General features: G+C 40.5%; 1 protein-coding gene across 4 annotated transcripts in view; it reads right to left on the bottom strand.

The window, feature by feature from the left end:
- Nucleotides 1-209: 209 nt before the first annotated feature.
- Nucleotides 210-16,741, bottom strand: part of SUGCT (succinyl-CoA:glutarate-CoA transferase) — a 332,647-nt gene continuing 316,115 nt past the window's right edge. For 3 of the 4 annotated variants that reach the window (XM_063325601.1, XM_063325602.1, XM_063325603.1), the window contains one exon: nt 210-547. In XM_063325601.1, coding sequence (XP_063181671.1) covers nt 384-547 — 164 coding nt within the window. In that variant the 3' untranslated portion in view covers nt 210-383. The remainder of the gene's footprint in view (nt 548-16,741) is intronic. The other variant, XR_010069897.1, reaches the window with a different exon arrangement.

Genomic DNA, 16,741 nt, shown 5'->3' with positions numbered 1-16,741 from the left:
TTTCTGCAAGTGGAGAGTCTAGTATACAGATTTTTAAGGTTCTGCTTCTTTTCACTAACATTATGTCCTTCTGGGGACAAACGTTTAGGTAATTACTGTAATTATGATAAGAACTCCCATTTCCCATATGAAGTACAGAAAATGAGTAGCCACAAAGGACTGTATAATTACATCTACCCCCACCTCCCCCCCAAAAAATCTTTCACTCAGACAGTATGAGATTGTTTATTTGATACATCAGTGTTAAAATCATACAAACACACATGGAAGAAAATTAGGAATTAAATTATGTCTTCTCTTTGAGTCCCATTAGGGGAGCTGAAGGGAGCAAAGAGAGGACAAAGTAATGTGAACTCAGTGTGAAGGAATGTAGCTAATGTTCCTTATCTGACCTCATGCTGAGCCACAGCACCAGTGCGGAGCAGCTCTTCTATGGCATCATCCTCGTAACCCAGCATGCCCTTCAGTATCTCCACGGTGTGCTGCCCAACGAGCGGAGGTGGTTTGGGATGTGACACAGCAAATTCACTGTATCTGACACCTGGTCCTGTAAAAAAAAGCAGACAGGAGGGAAATTATTTTCAAAAGCTACTGCCCATATGTATATTTAAGTCTCTATGTTAGTTTAAAGGAAAGTATCTCATTTTCACAGCAATCTTACCACAGTCCTTATCACAGAAACGTTGTATTTTTGATTTATAGATTAAAAATACATTTGAGTTCAGAATAACGTACCAATAAGCCGGTCTTAAGTAGTTCACCCAGATGCAGAATTGCTGAATATTTGTCCAACGTTAAGAAAGTCCTCCCCTTGTTCCCAGTGGTGTGTACATTGGGGTGCACCAAATCATACTACTTCACAGGCCGACCACTCTCTGCTAGCTGAACGACAATGCCCGAACAATGCCCAGCCCACGCAATGGGAGGTGGTGCAGAAATCCCCACACTCTGTCTACAACAGGAGGCAGCACAACCGTAAGAACGCAATGAAATATCATGTTAACACGCTGTTACTGATGCCGGAGCAGTGCACCGGACGATGGGAAGCACCATCTCCAGTTAGCAACAGCTCAAGTACTTCTGCAGCGTGCCCCATTACCTTGCAGGGACGTAGAACCGACATCATGCCCAGCAAAGACATTTCCAGCTTGTTTTATGCTTTCTATCAAAAGCATAGGTAGCAGCAGCCATAAGAAACTCAGCAATGGTTTATTTACTCTGGCAAGGATAATTTCACAGGTGGAAATAACTTAGAGAAGCTGGCAACAATAGAAAGTCTTTTATGTCTATTGCAGGTAGTCAGATCTCACTTTTTAGCAATCCTCTGTAGTGAACTGAACAGAGATTTCAGTATAGTTCCTTGCAGACTAGTAGCTATACCATTACTATCAGTCTCAAAAGAACGAGCCACAAATTTACTCTGGGATCAAAACTGCGCCACAGATTTACTCTGGGATCAAAACTAAGGTACACACTCCGTGTATGCATAGAAAGACTAACTGTTTTATACAGAAACAGAGAAGAATAATTTCCCAAACTGTCAGCTGAAAACTTTAATACAAAAATTCAAGAACCTTTGATGCTTTGGACAATTCGCAAAAGGATTCCTCTATTCGTATTTATGGTCTTTATTATATAATCAAAAAGAATTTACAGAAACAGTTATACTTAGTTATGTCTTCGCCCATGACACTACAGCTTTACTTAGAAATGCAAAAAAATACATAGGGCATCTTAATAGGCAGAACTGCGTTCGACTTCCTTCTGAAGGAAGAGGATGTCAACCAGCAAGGGAAATGAACCACAGCAAGAAGTCATCCTATAAGGGTATGAATCGCAAGTTCACTAGAGTTACTATTTATTTGAAGAGAGATGCTGCCAAAGGTCATGCAGCATGCCAAAATATGCCATTTTTTCAACAGTCTTCATCAACTGCGATCAAATCATTAATACAGTAAAGGTATTCACCTCCAAGTAGGCTAAAATAAGGTAAAGGATGCTTAGAAAACAGTTTTTTTCAAGCTGATTTGGTACGTTCCTGATGAGTATGCTCCTGGAAGAGGTCAAGGTACGGTACCTGTGTTTAATGAGGAAAGGAGGTTGAACTGGGAAATCACAGACCAAATTACTTAACTTCAAGTTCCATTAAATACTGGAGCATATAATCACACTGAAAGTACCCAGGAGATGAGTAACAGCCAGCAAGTATCTATTAAGAATAAATAGTGTATGCTTGATCTTTCTACAAGGAGAAGGGCTGGAGGTGAGATCCGTCCCATCTAACTCTAGATGCCAATAGCCTAGATATAGGTGTTTAGTTGCTTAGACTCCCTTTGGAGTTAATGCAGATGTAAAGACACACGTACAGTCTAGTTCTTCTAAGACACTGGTAAATGACTAAACCTGGCTAGACGAATTGTGATCACCTGTGCTTCTCCAGAAAGGAGAGTGTAAACAAATACCTTAGATGCAGACCTCTACCACCCAGACATCTAAAGTCAGGTGAGATGACGCTCCGACCACTAGGATGCCGGATCAAGATTTGACTTTCAGAAAGAAGATTCCCTGCTATTTTCCATAAACTCACTAAAGAAATATGGTCTAGGTAAATCCAAAGCCAGGAGCGATACTGAAAGGGAAATCATATTCAGAGAATTCCTACCTGGGATGATCTAAAACAGAAGAATGTTTCAAGTGAGATCCAGAGCAGTCTGTTCAGGATGAAGCACTAACCAGTGTATTTTTAGTGGGTTGGCTGAGGGAACTCAAATCATACCTGATCAGGTTTCTGAGGACTTCAAGCTAAAACTGACTGTGAAGCAGATTTCACAATGACCTGGCTATGCTGGAGAAATGCTCTGATAAAACAGGGTGAAATTCAGTAATGTCAAGGGGAAGGAACTACATTTAATTTGATTTGTACAGGGCAGGGGACAAATAGCAAGGTAGGAATAGCTAGGGGTTATTCTAGATCACAAAGTGAAGATGAGTCAACAACATCATGCTGTTGCGAAAAAGGCAAGCGTCATACAGAGATGTACAAACAAGAAAGAAGCCTGCAGGACACATGAAATAATTTTTTTTGCTCTGGTTAAAGCTGTCAGGTCACAGCTGGAGCAGTGTCTGGTGTGGGGCCCCCACTGCACAGCCATCTGGAACACCTGAAAAGGTTCTACAGAACAGCAGTGGAAACGATCACAGAAAACACATCAAACTGAATAAAGAGGGATTGTGGACCTGAAGAGAAGGGCCAGGGAAAAACATCTTCAAAACTGTCTTCAATAAATGTAATAAACAATCACCGCCACCACCACCAAGAAAACCCCCAACCCGCCCAAAAATCCACGCAACCTTTCTGCAATCCTTTTTCATATCCATGATGACTGAGAAATAATTTATTTAAATTGCGAGAGAGGAAACTGAAGTCAGGTACTAGAAAATAAACTTTTAAAACGGTAGGGGTAGCAAAATGCTGAAACAGGCCATGTGAGGAGGCTGTGGAGTTCTTATCAATCAGATCTTCAGGAATAAGAATTATTCTAGCATAGATGTTCCTATGGCTGATCCCTGGGGCTTGCTGATGCATTGCATGATCTCTCACGGTCCCTTTCACTCACTGATATTCATGAAAGCTAAGAAACAGCTCACATCAGGGGTAACTTTTCTATTAACTTATTCCTCCAATTCTAATCACTTTGAACGCAGTTCAATTTTCAGAGGAAATCTCAAGTGAGAGACCAGTATATTTTAAAGGGACAGGTGACATCACTAGACAATATTTGTATTAATTCCTCTTCCTAGGACTGACTGAGGGCTGAACTGGCACTAGTGCAAGCCACAGGAATGATCTATCTGTGCCAACTGAAATGCTTCTGAAGATAATTTCAGAGCAAAAATGCCCCTTAGAGATTTATTAGTCTAGAAATTCAATGTAGCCACAAAACTATTAGGCAATTTCTATCAAAAAATATAATAATATATAGATATAAAGCAATTTTATTTCAGGTGTGTGTATCTGAGAAGTCTTTATACCAAGAAATCAGCAAACCCTCAAAGGAACTAGTTTAGTTGCTATACTCTTTTCACTTGCTTGTGCAAATTTTTGCTAGGATAAGAATTGCCTATCTCAAACCCTGGGATTTTGTGCAGTTATATCAAAAGACACAGAATAAAGCCCTCTAATGAGAGAAAAACAAAATTGACATTAAGTGTACAACAGGCATAGAATGCTTCGCACTTCCCAAAGAAATTAATCTTTCAAACCAGAGCATGCTAGAAAATTGCACAGCAATTATAAAACCAGTGTCTTCCTTGAGCTTTTATTGTCTGATGCATAATTCATCATGCTACTTTTCACTTTGATAGAGTTATAAAGTTATCTACATTCATTCAAAGGAGCTACTTGCTAATGATCCATCATTAACGATTCTCTGTTCTTTCCTTGTGTAACTTCTACTTGGCTTCTGTCTCAATTAGGAGGGTGCAAAGCTTGCCAGTCAGGCTTCAGCAATCCCACGCTCCTACTGAACAACGCTCCCAGAGAGCAACCAGCAGAATGCTATGCAAATGCTAATTAAACACAACTGCCTTATGAGGAAACCATCCCTTGAGGCAGAGAGAGGTGAACTGCTTTAATTAAGGTCAGAAGCATTTGCATGTGGGTGAGTAACAGGGAGCCTTGCAGATGAAAACAGGCCTTTGCTGGGGTGGAAGCAGGGTGACTGGTTGGAGGAGGTAAGACAGCGGTCACCTGTGCATCCTGGCTGTAAGCAGGACACTATACCCAATTCAGCCATGAAGTTAAAGGGACACATACCACCACCTGAAAAAAAGCAATGAAGGAATGGGTGGCAGCTGTGATTTACCTTTGTCCTGTTAAAAGGAGCCTGCTTCTCTTTTTGCTTTGATTATCATTGCCAGTAAACCAAAGCGCTCTTTCACACATTTAAATTCTAGGCTAATCCTCTTTTCTTATTATTATCATTTTGAGTTTGGCACAGTGCTAAGATACATGCTGTGCACACTACATAATGTACAAGACTTAATACTGTAACAATAAATCAAAATTTGTATTGGGTGCAACCACAATGACAACTGTACCAAGATATCCTGAAGACTTTTCCGGTACTTGAACACAACATCGTCACAATAAATTCTATTTCGTTGGTGCCTATCTACTATAGCATCACTAGGCATCAAACCAAGCTTTTAGGTTAAGGCATACTAAACACATTAAAGCAAAAGACAAAAATGAGTTAAAACCACTGAAACAGGTCCACAGGAGGGGCCCTGCAAGAATGAAATGCCTTTGAATATTCACCCTGAACAGGTGAAACAGGCGGCAGCCTTTGCAATCTGTCACTGGGCATTGCTGAGATTTGGGGCTGCAGAAGCAAAGTCAGTTTTACTCCACAGTAGCAGAAATTAAAGCTGAATTTGAATGATATTAAAGGTGCAAAGCACAGTATTTAAAAGTGGATAAAGGTAATAATCTTTGCTTTGTCCAGACAACAGCAGTCTTGCAGCATTGTGCAGCAGTCACCAGATAACACTTTTCCTAAAACACAGGTTAGAGCATATTGAAGCAATCTAGCTCTCAAACTATGTAGAGGGAATCAGGCCTGGGGACAGCCAAGCTCAGGGGAAAGTCATGATTATTTGTTATTATTCAAGTGGGACAAGGAAAAGAAAGGGGAAGTTTGAACTAATGTGCGTGTAAACATTCTGCTTGCAACATATCATCTACATTTGCAAAAAAGAGCAATGAGAAACCCAACACCACTCATTCGTTAGTTCTACCCCAGCTCACAGTGCGGTTCATATACATGTAGGAATCACATGAAAACAAACCAAACACTTGTGCCTCTTCCAATAAAATGGTGTTGCTACATAACAGTTTTGCAATTCCAATGAAATATCATCAACAGTCAACAGCGATGGCCCAGAGCCAACACATTTGCACCCAGATCCCATATACGCTACAGGTCAAGTGTTTGGAGCATGCAATCGTCTGATTATGAAACTGGCCTAAAGGAGGATCAGCAGGAAAAAAGCAGTGACTTTTATGGCAATGGAAAGGAAAACAACCCAGAATAAGTCAGCAAGAGTGGCTCCATGGCAGCCATGGCAGACCTTTGGGCACTAGAAGTGATGTGTGCAGGGATATGTTACCAGGAGTAGACCAGGGATTCTTTATTTTGAGTGTCTGGTCTCTTCCCTTTGGTCCCAGCCATGACTTCTGTCAATCCATGATTCACAGCTGAGAAGATGGGGTGCCCAAGCACAAAGTACAGCTCAGCTTGGCTACACTGCCTTTATACCAGACTTCTTCCCCTTGATGTAGAAAAGTACACACAGACAAAAAAAACTCATTAAAAACTCCTGCTAGTATAAGTACTGCACATAGGCTTCAAGGAAATCTCCAGAATGAATGATCCGCTCCATCTTAACCAGGGAACTACCACATTTTTCTGTTTCTTACCACAGATCTGTAAGTTTGGGAGCTTGGGGGACTTTTCAGGAATCTATTTAATCACTGTGAAAAATCCTTTCCTTTTGCATTACATTAGCGCTAGTAAATTACCTTTTAAGAACAACTTGTAATAGATTTTTTAAAAAGCAATTAAGGAGATAATATTCAACGACTTGCTCCTCCTTCCCTCGCTGCAGCTTCCACCTCCTCCCCCACTTAGAGCACAGCCACACAAAGTGTTCACTTGGCATCCAGCACAGCTGAGAAGGCGGAAAACTTTGGCAGGATGAGTAGGAATGAGTAACTGAGAGTGGAGAGGATGGACAAACTTTTTCAAATGGTAATAAAAAAAAAGTAAACCTGCCCTAGGTGCCATACAAACACAGATATAAATAAATCAGTAAATATTAGTAGTAAATAGCAAAATCAGTAGGGCAGTAAACAGTATCAATACTAGAAATATCTACAAGCCATCTGTTTACCTTTTTTTCATTTGGCCAATGCTGACTGCCATGGGAGAGTTATGAGGACCGTACAATGTCACAAGACTCAAGAATGTAAAAACTGAAGCATTGCGAGGGGAATGAGTTGACAGGCAGAGCATAAACATAGTTTACGTGTGATAGCCATAGATGGGTGTCTAAAAATCAGACCACTTTTAAACCCACACTCAGGCATTCAAAGCATCCATTACATAATTCTTAAAACCCTTTGCCAAGTACATTTATAAAAGTACTTTCTTACCTGAAGCTGCATATATAGAAATGCATTAAAAAACATTTTATGTATTTCCTACCGACCAACATCCTGGATATAATCAGTGTAAATACCACTCAACATTTATATAACGCTTTACGTTTTCAAAGTGTCACCATACTAACTGTACCTAATTAATCTTGCTTGACTGCTGGAGTAAAGGAAATCATTTATCAGTCGCTCTGGTTGCATATTTGAGAGTAATCCCACATAATTACACCATTCGAATAACGCAATTTTGTGAGAGGACTCTTGGCACCAAAAAGCTTTAAGAAAGTCGCAGTAAGGTGGTGTCTACTGCTTCCCACGTGTATCGCCTCGCAACGCTGAAAATTTGGCCTAACTTTTTGTACAGACTCACATGGTCCCTCTCCTTCCCAAAACCCCCAAAGACCTGAAGAGAAGATTCAAAGAAAGACAGGAAGGAAGATGACCAGGAAGAATACCCAGAGGTAGCAATTTTAAAGAACCGTAAATTCCCTAGGTAATAATCTGTAGCTCCATTTCCTAAGGAAACAAATTTACGTGTCTGTGCTGTCTTTCTAATCATCTGTTTGTCTGCCTTGTTCCTGCCACACACAGTAACTTCTGAACCTGTCAATCTTGACAAAAGTTTAGAAATCCCAAGAAAAATTAAGTTCTTACCAGTGTTGTGAAAACTGGCAACTGCTGAAGGACAGACACCCCAATGACTGCCCTGATGACATTAAAGTGAAGAACTCAGCTGTAATATATTCTGTTGGGCTGCAAATGGCTCACCAGTAAGTACAGACGCAGCAATGTAAGAGTCACCTAGCACATACTGCCCTTCACTGGGAAGACAAAGCACAAAGGACATGAGGAAAGTTGAGGTTATCATAAGGACTACATAGAGGGTTTATAAAGGATGCAAGTCTGAAGGAAAACAATATTTAGTTCCAGTGTTCATGGAACAACTTCTTCTAGGCGTCTTTTCTACAGCGTGTATTCAGTCTGTGCAAGCCCAAGGCAAGGAAGTTAGAGACTTCTAGTTTAACATAAATTGCTACTGCAGGAAGGAGCTGAAGAACAAGATGGCAAAGAAGAGTAACTGCGAAAAGCCCTGCAAAACTCAAAGGAAAAACCCTACAGAGGCAAGCCTAAACTACTAAAAATCCTAGCTAAAAGTGTAATTTGTACCAAGTCATAACCTAATCAATACAAAACTCGATATATAATCCCACCACAGGATGCGGGTTAACCACAGGATGTGTACCTAATGCAGAAATTACGGGGTGAGGCTGAAAGGCTTGTGCTACGCAGGAGGTCGGACTATATGATCATAATGGTTATTTCTGGGCATAAAACATACGAATTTCTGAAAAACAGTAAAACTGTTTCCACACAACAGGGCTCGGGTAAAATGACCCACCTGAACCTCCTCTGATACTTAGGAGTTCAAGCCACATATTGTTTCATGTAGACTTCTTTACTATAAACCCAAAGGTCTTAATTACTGTATCTTAAGGACAGTAATTAGTGAGAAGTGTGCTCCTAGTATGGAACAAGAAAAATCAAAATGCTACCTGAAATGGGCCTATTGTACGGACAGAGAATTGCCTAGTTGCGACATGCTCACATGATCCTGGAAGCTGAATCATGTCCCCCGCTGCGCAGGAAGGCAAGAAGCTCCTCAGGGCCCTCCTACTGAGCCTGGTGAAAACTATTTCCAAGTTCCATGCCTTGTGGTTAGTGTGACCCTGCACGTCGGAATAAGACATGCCAGCCAACCCAGAAAGTGTCTGTATCTCCTCAGTACACCAATTTGTCCTTTCCCGTGTCCTGTCTCCAGATATAGGTTAGATTCTTTGGCTCTTCTGAGACCCCAAAAGTAATCCTCTTGGCCAGCTGTGCATCACCAGACTGGGGGCGGATGAGCTCTTCCTTACTCTTTAGGCAACCAACTGAAGCCCAGATACCTGAAGTGGATTCTAGTCTCTTAATTCAGGAATGCAAGACAATGCACACTGAAGAACATTCACAGGATGATCCTAAGGCTGGGTATAATTTTCTCTCTCATCTCTTACTCACTAAAGCGGCCCTTTTTCAGGCTAGGAGGCTTTAAGCTTTTTCCAAACAACTGCCAAAAATAACTAACAATAAAAAACCTTTTGGCCTTCTTTTAACACAACTTTGAAAGAATATTCAAAACATTCTCCTAACCACCTTTTGAAAATGCCTTTATGGCTATGATTCTATGATTCTATGACAAGTCTGATCTTCCAGCTCCTAAGGAACATTTTTCTGTGGCCTGTCCTTGAAGTCTTTGTCTAGTTATTTCTGTACCCTTCTGTAAGCGTGGACATCAGAACAGGGCACAGATTATTGCAGAGAAGAAAACACATGTTTCTACGTCCCCTTTTTATACCTCTAAAGAGCAGACCCGCTCTTTTTGATACACCTTGTAATGGGAATTTATGTTAAGATGATTATTTGTGATGGCTCCAATTACGCTTCTCTAAGTCACTTTTCAAAACCAGAGGTGTCTGTTCCACAGGTCTACCTGGCGTTCCCATCTGATGGTATTAAAACCCGCTGTGACAGCTCCTTTGGCAGCAAGAGTTGGTAGCCAGAATAGAAAGTGAGCTGGACGGCAAATGGTTCATGACAGATGCAGTCTATCACATTGCTTTGCTTTAGTTCCCTAACCTCACCACAACCCATCTGTATAGTCGTACAGATGATTTATTCATTTATTTAGGATGATTAATGTCTTATGACATCCATCTTGGCCTGTTAAGAAAAAGAAACTGAGAAATGAAAGCCTTCCTCAGTCGACCTGCTGCAGAACTATTTTCAATCACTTCTTAAGACTTTTACATTGACTAATTTTTCCTCAACAATCTCTTGTTTTGTCCAAAGGATTAAGTCTCAAAAGGGGTGTATTATTATCAAAAGGCAAAGATCAGACGTTTAGTTAGATGTCAAATGATGTGTCTGTCATGTGCTGTATGCGTATTGCCACGCACATTTATTCTACACGTCTTTAGACTGTTCCTCTGTGGCCACAATACACAGGCATATAAACCTTCACATTTGGAAAATTCAACAGTCGGTCGATACTTTCTTGCCTGGTTAGTGACCCACACCAAGTAAGTATCTGCTGAGTGAGTATTAAAATAATGGAAAAAGCCATCAGCTGCAGCACAGCCAAGGAAATTCTGGTGGTTGAAATTCTCCAGCACAGACGACAGCCAGGTAACTCTATGTTTGAGCACCATGGAAATACTTGGAACTCGATTCTCAAGCAAGGCATCTGTGATTAAGTAGGGCTGAGCACTATGCACAGCCTGATCATTCTTCCAAAAGCTCTCCCACTCCACCCTCCATTTACTTCTGCCGTCCCTTGTGCAGCAGAATGAGGCCAGTTCCAGCGCACAGGGACTCTCCCTGGCAAAGGAAGATGGGAAGGGATTTGATACTTTGTTTTGGATTACTTGAAGAACTGCAAATTACATTTTTAGCTCTTTTTGGGTAAGGTGCCCAGACTCCTTGAGGCATAGGCTACTAAAAATGCTGGCTGAGATTTGAAAAGCACTGTGCAATCTGGGACGACTCTGTTTTTGAGTGTCATACTTGAGACATCTTTAAAGGGGCCCAGTTTCCAGAAAAAGCTGAGGACATCTGAAAACCCTTCTCTTTCAGGATGTCTCAATTTGACTGTGCAGAGACATCTGGTATTCAAAGTAGACAAGAAGAGCAAATAGCCCTTCATTGAGCAGGCAAAAGTAAAACTCTAGACATATAAGTCCTTTTAGCAACCTCTTTTTTCCTATTTCCTATTTAAAAGCAATCACTAGGTTAATCTTAAATTCTTTAAAGGGAAACAGGGTGCTTAAATTGGAGTCTGGGAGTGGGACCAGAGAGGGTATGCTGCAGATTAGGCTGGTTTTTTCCACTGATTTGTAAGTGACAATTTGATCAATTCTGTCTCAGTGTGAAGGACCGGGAACAGCTTTTTGGCTTTCCATTGTCTGCTGCCAATCCCTGACATGTGATATTCAGCTCATCGACTTGCAAATATCAAAGCAGTGTGGGGCAGGAGAAACAGCCATTTCAAACCCAGCAGTCTTCAGTTTGGCTTCCGGTTGCGCGGGCAGGACGATGTGAGCGTGTGTGTGTCAGTTAAGTATAGCCTGGTTCTGTATCTAAGTTCTTGTGGTTTCTAACATTTGCCAGCCTTCACTCCGTCAGAAGGGATTTCAGTGTTGCGCTCTACCCTACAATGGGCAAAAGAGTCAGAAATCATCTCTCCTCGCCCACAAAGACTAGAGTAGGATTAAGAAACAGAAATTTAAGAGTCAGACACACCCATGAAGAGGAATGAGGCACAAGGTTAGGAAGCCATCCAAAGCTCGGTTGCCTATCCCCTTACTAAACCAAACTAAAAAGTCTCTTTTTGCTCGAGAAGACAGCTGAAGAGCTGGGGAACAAAAATTAAAATCAGATTGAAACCAGCCATGCCTAAGCAATGTCCCATCTTAAATGTGTGCAGCTCAGTTTCATTAAAATATTTCCCCATTCTCTCTTTTTCCACCTCCTAATACTTTGGCTGTTTCCTTTAGCTCCCCTTTAAGCTGCAACGCAAAATGCTTTTACTGACATGGTTTGTAATTTTGAAGCCCTAATCTTAAGCAGCAGGTGCTTAGTTTTAATGGAATTTTTCCATCCCTGAATGTCTGGGAGCATCAGTAGCACCTCCCTCCTACACAGCTCCTCACCTTTGATCCTTTGCCATTTGTACTTGTGGGTTTTCATTTACTGTATTTCTCCTGCTTTCCGCAATCTGCTTTTTCACTGCAAACCCTTCGACCTCTCCTCTCCTTTCTTTTACCTCATACGATTGGCAAGTGTTGCCTCCTGAAAATCCTTATAAAATATGAAGGGCCTTGGTCCCTCTGGCCTCGCTGTTTCTGGCCTCATTTTCAGCAGTGCTGTGTCTACTTTACGCTGTACTGGCAATTTAAAAGGGCCTTAGAATGGCTGTAAGTATTTGCATCACAAGAACAATTATATTTTAATTGCCAGAGGTCCTAGGGCTTCTCTGCACAAAAAAAAACTGGAACCAAAATAACAGTTGGTTTTACTTCATACAATTAGTTATTTTGGAGCAAGTCTGTGTGTGGGCACTTTTGTTCCATACTAACAGTTTTTGTTTCCATTTAATTTTAGCTTTTTGGTTAATCTGATTTTAGTTAATTTTCTCTTATAATTTCCTATTTTGAGTTAATGTAAATGATTTTGTAGTGGCACAATCTCAAGCAAAATCCAAGGGAAGAGCATCTACACTCGGTTAGCAATGACATATCTAAAAGCATGGATTAAAAGTAGCGGCGTCGACTCCAGTTTGTGGAAAAAATGGGATTCACATCCTAACATTAGAACTAGAGATGCTGTAGCAAGTAAATGCCGGTTCTTCCTCGGTGCTGGTAGATTGCTCCCGAACACAGTATAATTTAACAAAGCATAATCATCAGTTGTTTCTTACATCCAGGAATGCATCTCCCTAGTTTGTGCTTTAGTTAGTCTTCCAAGTATATTTGTATTTGGCTATTAAACAATAGTTTCTTTTTATCTTCATTTGCCTTTCTATTGCTTACCAGATACACATGCATATGGGTATACAGCTCTTGCTCAAAAAGCACTGACGTGCTGCAGAAATGACCACAGCCGTATTCCCTAATAACTTCACACAAATTTGACGGAAAACTCTGCCTTTTAAAACATGAATCTGCATCGTGCAGCAGTAAATCACGAGGGCTCACATAGCTCTCTCTCATAACTCAATTTTAATTGAGTTTTCCATTCTTAACAAGGCAACCCAATTCCAGAAAGTCATACCAGCCACTTCCTTAATCCACAAAGCTCAGAGGCTATCTTCTGCACTGATGGCATGCAAAAATGTTTAATGCTAACACAAATACCTTTCATAGATTATTCTGATTCTCAGGCTGATTTCTAAGCCAGCTGTTCCGTGCCTGATTCAATGTGCAGATTTCATTTTAAAACACAGAATATTCCCTGGTTACCTGCCATATAACTAGATTTTACAGGTGTAGGGCATGTTTGTAATGCTTGTTCATCCACTTGCAGGAAAAAAAATCATAAAATAAAATACTTTGTGTAGCTTTCCTGGATTCTAATGTTTTCTCCCCAACTTTCAGATACTGTATCAACTGAAGAATGCCAGGAATTACTTCATGCTTTATATATGTACCTGTTACAGATTATATTCATTAATTTCAAAGCCAGCTGCTATTTTCACTTAAAGTAATCCTTGATGGTACATTTTTTTAAAGACAAATATACATATATATATATATATATATAAGAAAGAAGAACTGCTTGCTATGACACACAATTATTTAAATTTACCTTGATTATAGATCTCTTACTGCTTTGTTCATCTCCGTGTAAGTAGGGTAACTAGCTTACAGCTTCTCCTGGGGCTTATTCTCTGTATAGCCATTTTGACACACAAATAACACCAAATACAAAAGGAAACCATGAAAATATACAAAACTCATCAGAAGAAAGTAATGATCATCTAATAGTAAGGTCAACCGTAGTACAGACTGCAGATTTGGGAATCCAAACAGTTGGATTTGGCTCCTTGCTCTATCACCAATCAACTCTGTGATCACAGGCAAATCACCTTCCCTTGCCATATCCTTATATTTCCTGTACAGCTTTGTTAGCCTTGCCTATTTAGATTATAAAATGTTAGGGACTGGAGTCGTCTCTTACTATTTGTTTATACAGTGTCTTACACAATGGGCCCCACTTTGTATTGGAATGAAATACAAATAATAATTTTCTGATATTCTGTCTCCCAGAGCTGCTTCAGAGGAGTATGAACCACTGTCCCAAGTTATATCTGATAAATTGTGCATTTCTCTGTTGTGGGAGAGTTTTCTTTCTAATCCGAAATCCATCTGTCTTGCTGTGCTGCAAGTGATAGTTTCTGGGCAGAGAGCATACTAATTGCAGGATTAAACTCTTAGCTAACTCTTGGGTGGAAACTGTTTCCCATAATGTGGTAGAAAACACATGTTGGTTTCTGTCTGCAGATCCTTGAACATCACAGCCCTGATCTTGACCGGGATATTTAGGTTCTCTATTGAAGTATGTCTGTGCAATATAATTCAATTAAAATTAAATACTAACTATCTATCAAAAAGTATTATTGAGATTTTAGTGGCTCCAGTACTGCTTAGCCTGGTTTAGTTGCTCTTTGAAGGCAGAGACAATTGTGCTGAATGTAATGAATTCTGCACCTTCTCCAAATAAGTAGCGCACAAACTTAGAGCTGAAAAATGAAGTATAGTTTCGGTTAAGTGTCTTAGGATCATTTTAGTTTTACAAACACACAGATTTGAAACTTTAAAAATCGAAAGTATATCTTTGAATGTAACGTTTTGCTCTCATCTCTCTCATTCCTGTGGATGTGCGCCTTATTTATTATTCACTGAGGTGAATGACTGACATTATTGATGTCACACCACTGGCAAGCTGCAAGAAACAGCTGGCCCCCAACGTCTTTTCTTCCCATGGTACCTACAGGGGGCAGACACCAGACTGCCAGACACAAATGTGGAGGAAATTTTCAGAGATTAATCTGCTTACATCTCATCTTCTTAGGGTTCTCCAGTCAAAAGCCATCTTGCTAACAAAATACTAAACTTCCCACGTTGTTAAAATGTACTGAAAATGCTGGAGACAACTACAGTTTTCAAGAAAAGCTAGACTGTTAGATGAAGTTACTTGTTTTAATCTAATTTTTATGGTTGTGGTTGTGGTGCAATCATGATACATCACAGGCAGTACCACCCAATCAAGAGCTCTCCAATACATTTGCAATGTTTGAACCAAATCCCCGTGCCAGAAAGCATTAGTAAACAAAGTTAGCTGGGTGAAGGGGGTGAATGGAGCAGGGCGAGATATGCAGTGGGCTGGGACAACAGATGCTTTTTGTGCTAAGGAGTTCAGAAAAACAGATTTGTGTGGGAAAACACAATTCTTCTAGAGCATGTGACTAAGGATTCTAGAGCAGAAGTTAAGGTTTCCCATCCTTAGCTTCTGATCCCAGCTCCTCCTAACTCCTCTCCGCCCTTATCCTAAGGTGGCCTAACCAATCTCCTGTTACCACAGCGAGGTCTGCCTTTCCAACTAAGCTGTTTCCATGGTTCTCTGCTTGGCACTCCTCTTTGTTCTCCTTTGCCAACTAACCACACCTGGACAAACCTTCACCCTTTCACAGTGACTACAAAAGCTAACATAAAAGCAGAGAAATGCCCATAGTGGCTCAGTACACTAGACTGCTCTCTGACAATGGTCACAAATACATGCTCTTGAAGGAGTATGAGAACGTGGCAAGAACATCCAGTATTTCCCCATGATACTTTCCTAGCCCTTAACAATTCACCATCTAGCTCCAGTATCCCACCCTCCTCTTATGCATACTCCCCTGTTCTTCCCAGACCCCTCTCCCTAGTCTCCCATTAACCAACGCCTACACTAACATCCTGAGGATAATCACCACAAGGAACTTAATGCACTTAATGAACTAATAACTTAATATATCCCATGCAGCTCAATTACTCATCAACCTTCAATGCTCTTTCTTGTTCCCAAAGCCCACAGCTCCCCAAGGCATTTTCCATTGAACCCTGAGCCCGATTCTCCCTCACTTCTTCTCCCACTCCTTCTCAAAAACCTTCTACTGACCTTAAATATTGAATACTCTGACTGCTTGATATTCTTCCCTATTCACATTTTTCCAGTTCCTTCATTAATCAGTGTACTCCCTCATCTATTTCTCACATAAGATGACCAGTTCCACATTGTACAGTGAAAGCAACGCTCAAGACAGAGAGAAAGATTAACAAGAACTTCTGACTAAATAGAATATATTTGCTGAATTCTTCCTCTGGATTTCTTAGATCTCTGCAGCTGGGATTTATCCTTAATGATAAGCCAAGTAACCCTACTTCACAGCATGCACTGCAACCAACATATTTTAAGCAGGTGGGGGAAAATTCAGCAAAGCACTAATGACTCCTAAAAGTGCTAGCAGAACCTGGATTCATGCTGAAAGAGGTAATGCTAATTTAATACATAGAGCAAATTTTTGTAATTTCTGCATCTAGGTTATCCAGTCGTCTTAGAGGGCAACCACAAACAAAACTAACACCAGATTCAGACAAAGAAATCAAAGACGGTGGACATTTGATTTCACAGTATTTAGAACTTTCAGGGAGCTACATCATTTATATAGATGCAACAGCAATCTTAGGGTACCACAGGCTTCTGTATTGGATATGAGAAACAGCCTTTCTCATCAGAGAAATCCAAATTTTTTTTTTTTTTTTGAGGAAACACGTGACGATGGTATCTTTATTCATTCTCCTAGGTCAACCAACAGGAGCAGACTCTCTTATGCGAAAAGCCTAGATACTCAGCTTTCTAAGTATGGCACTATGGCAGGTTAATCCA

The sequence above is a fragment of the Chroicocephalus ridibundus genome, chromosome 2 (genome assembly GCF_963924245.1).
Source record: "Chroicocephalus ridibundus chromosome 2, bChrRid1.1, whole genome shotgun sequence".
NCBI classification, from domain to species: domain Eukaryota; kingdom Metazoa; phylum Chordata; class Aves; order Charadriiformes; family Laridae; genus Chroicocephalus; species Chroicocephalus ridibundus.
This window is presented reverse-complemented; position numbering and strand designations above follow the sequence as displayed.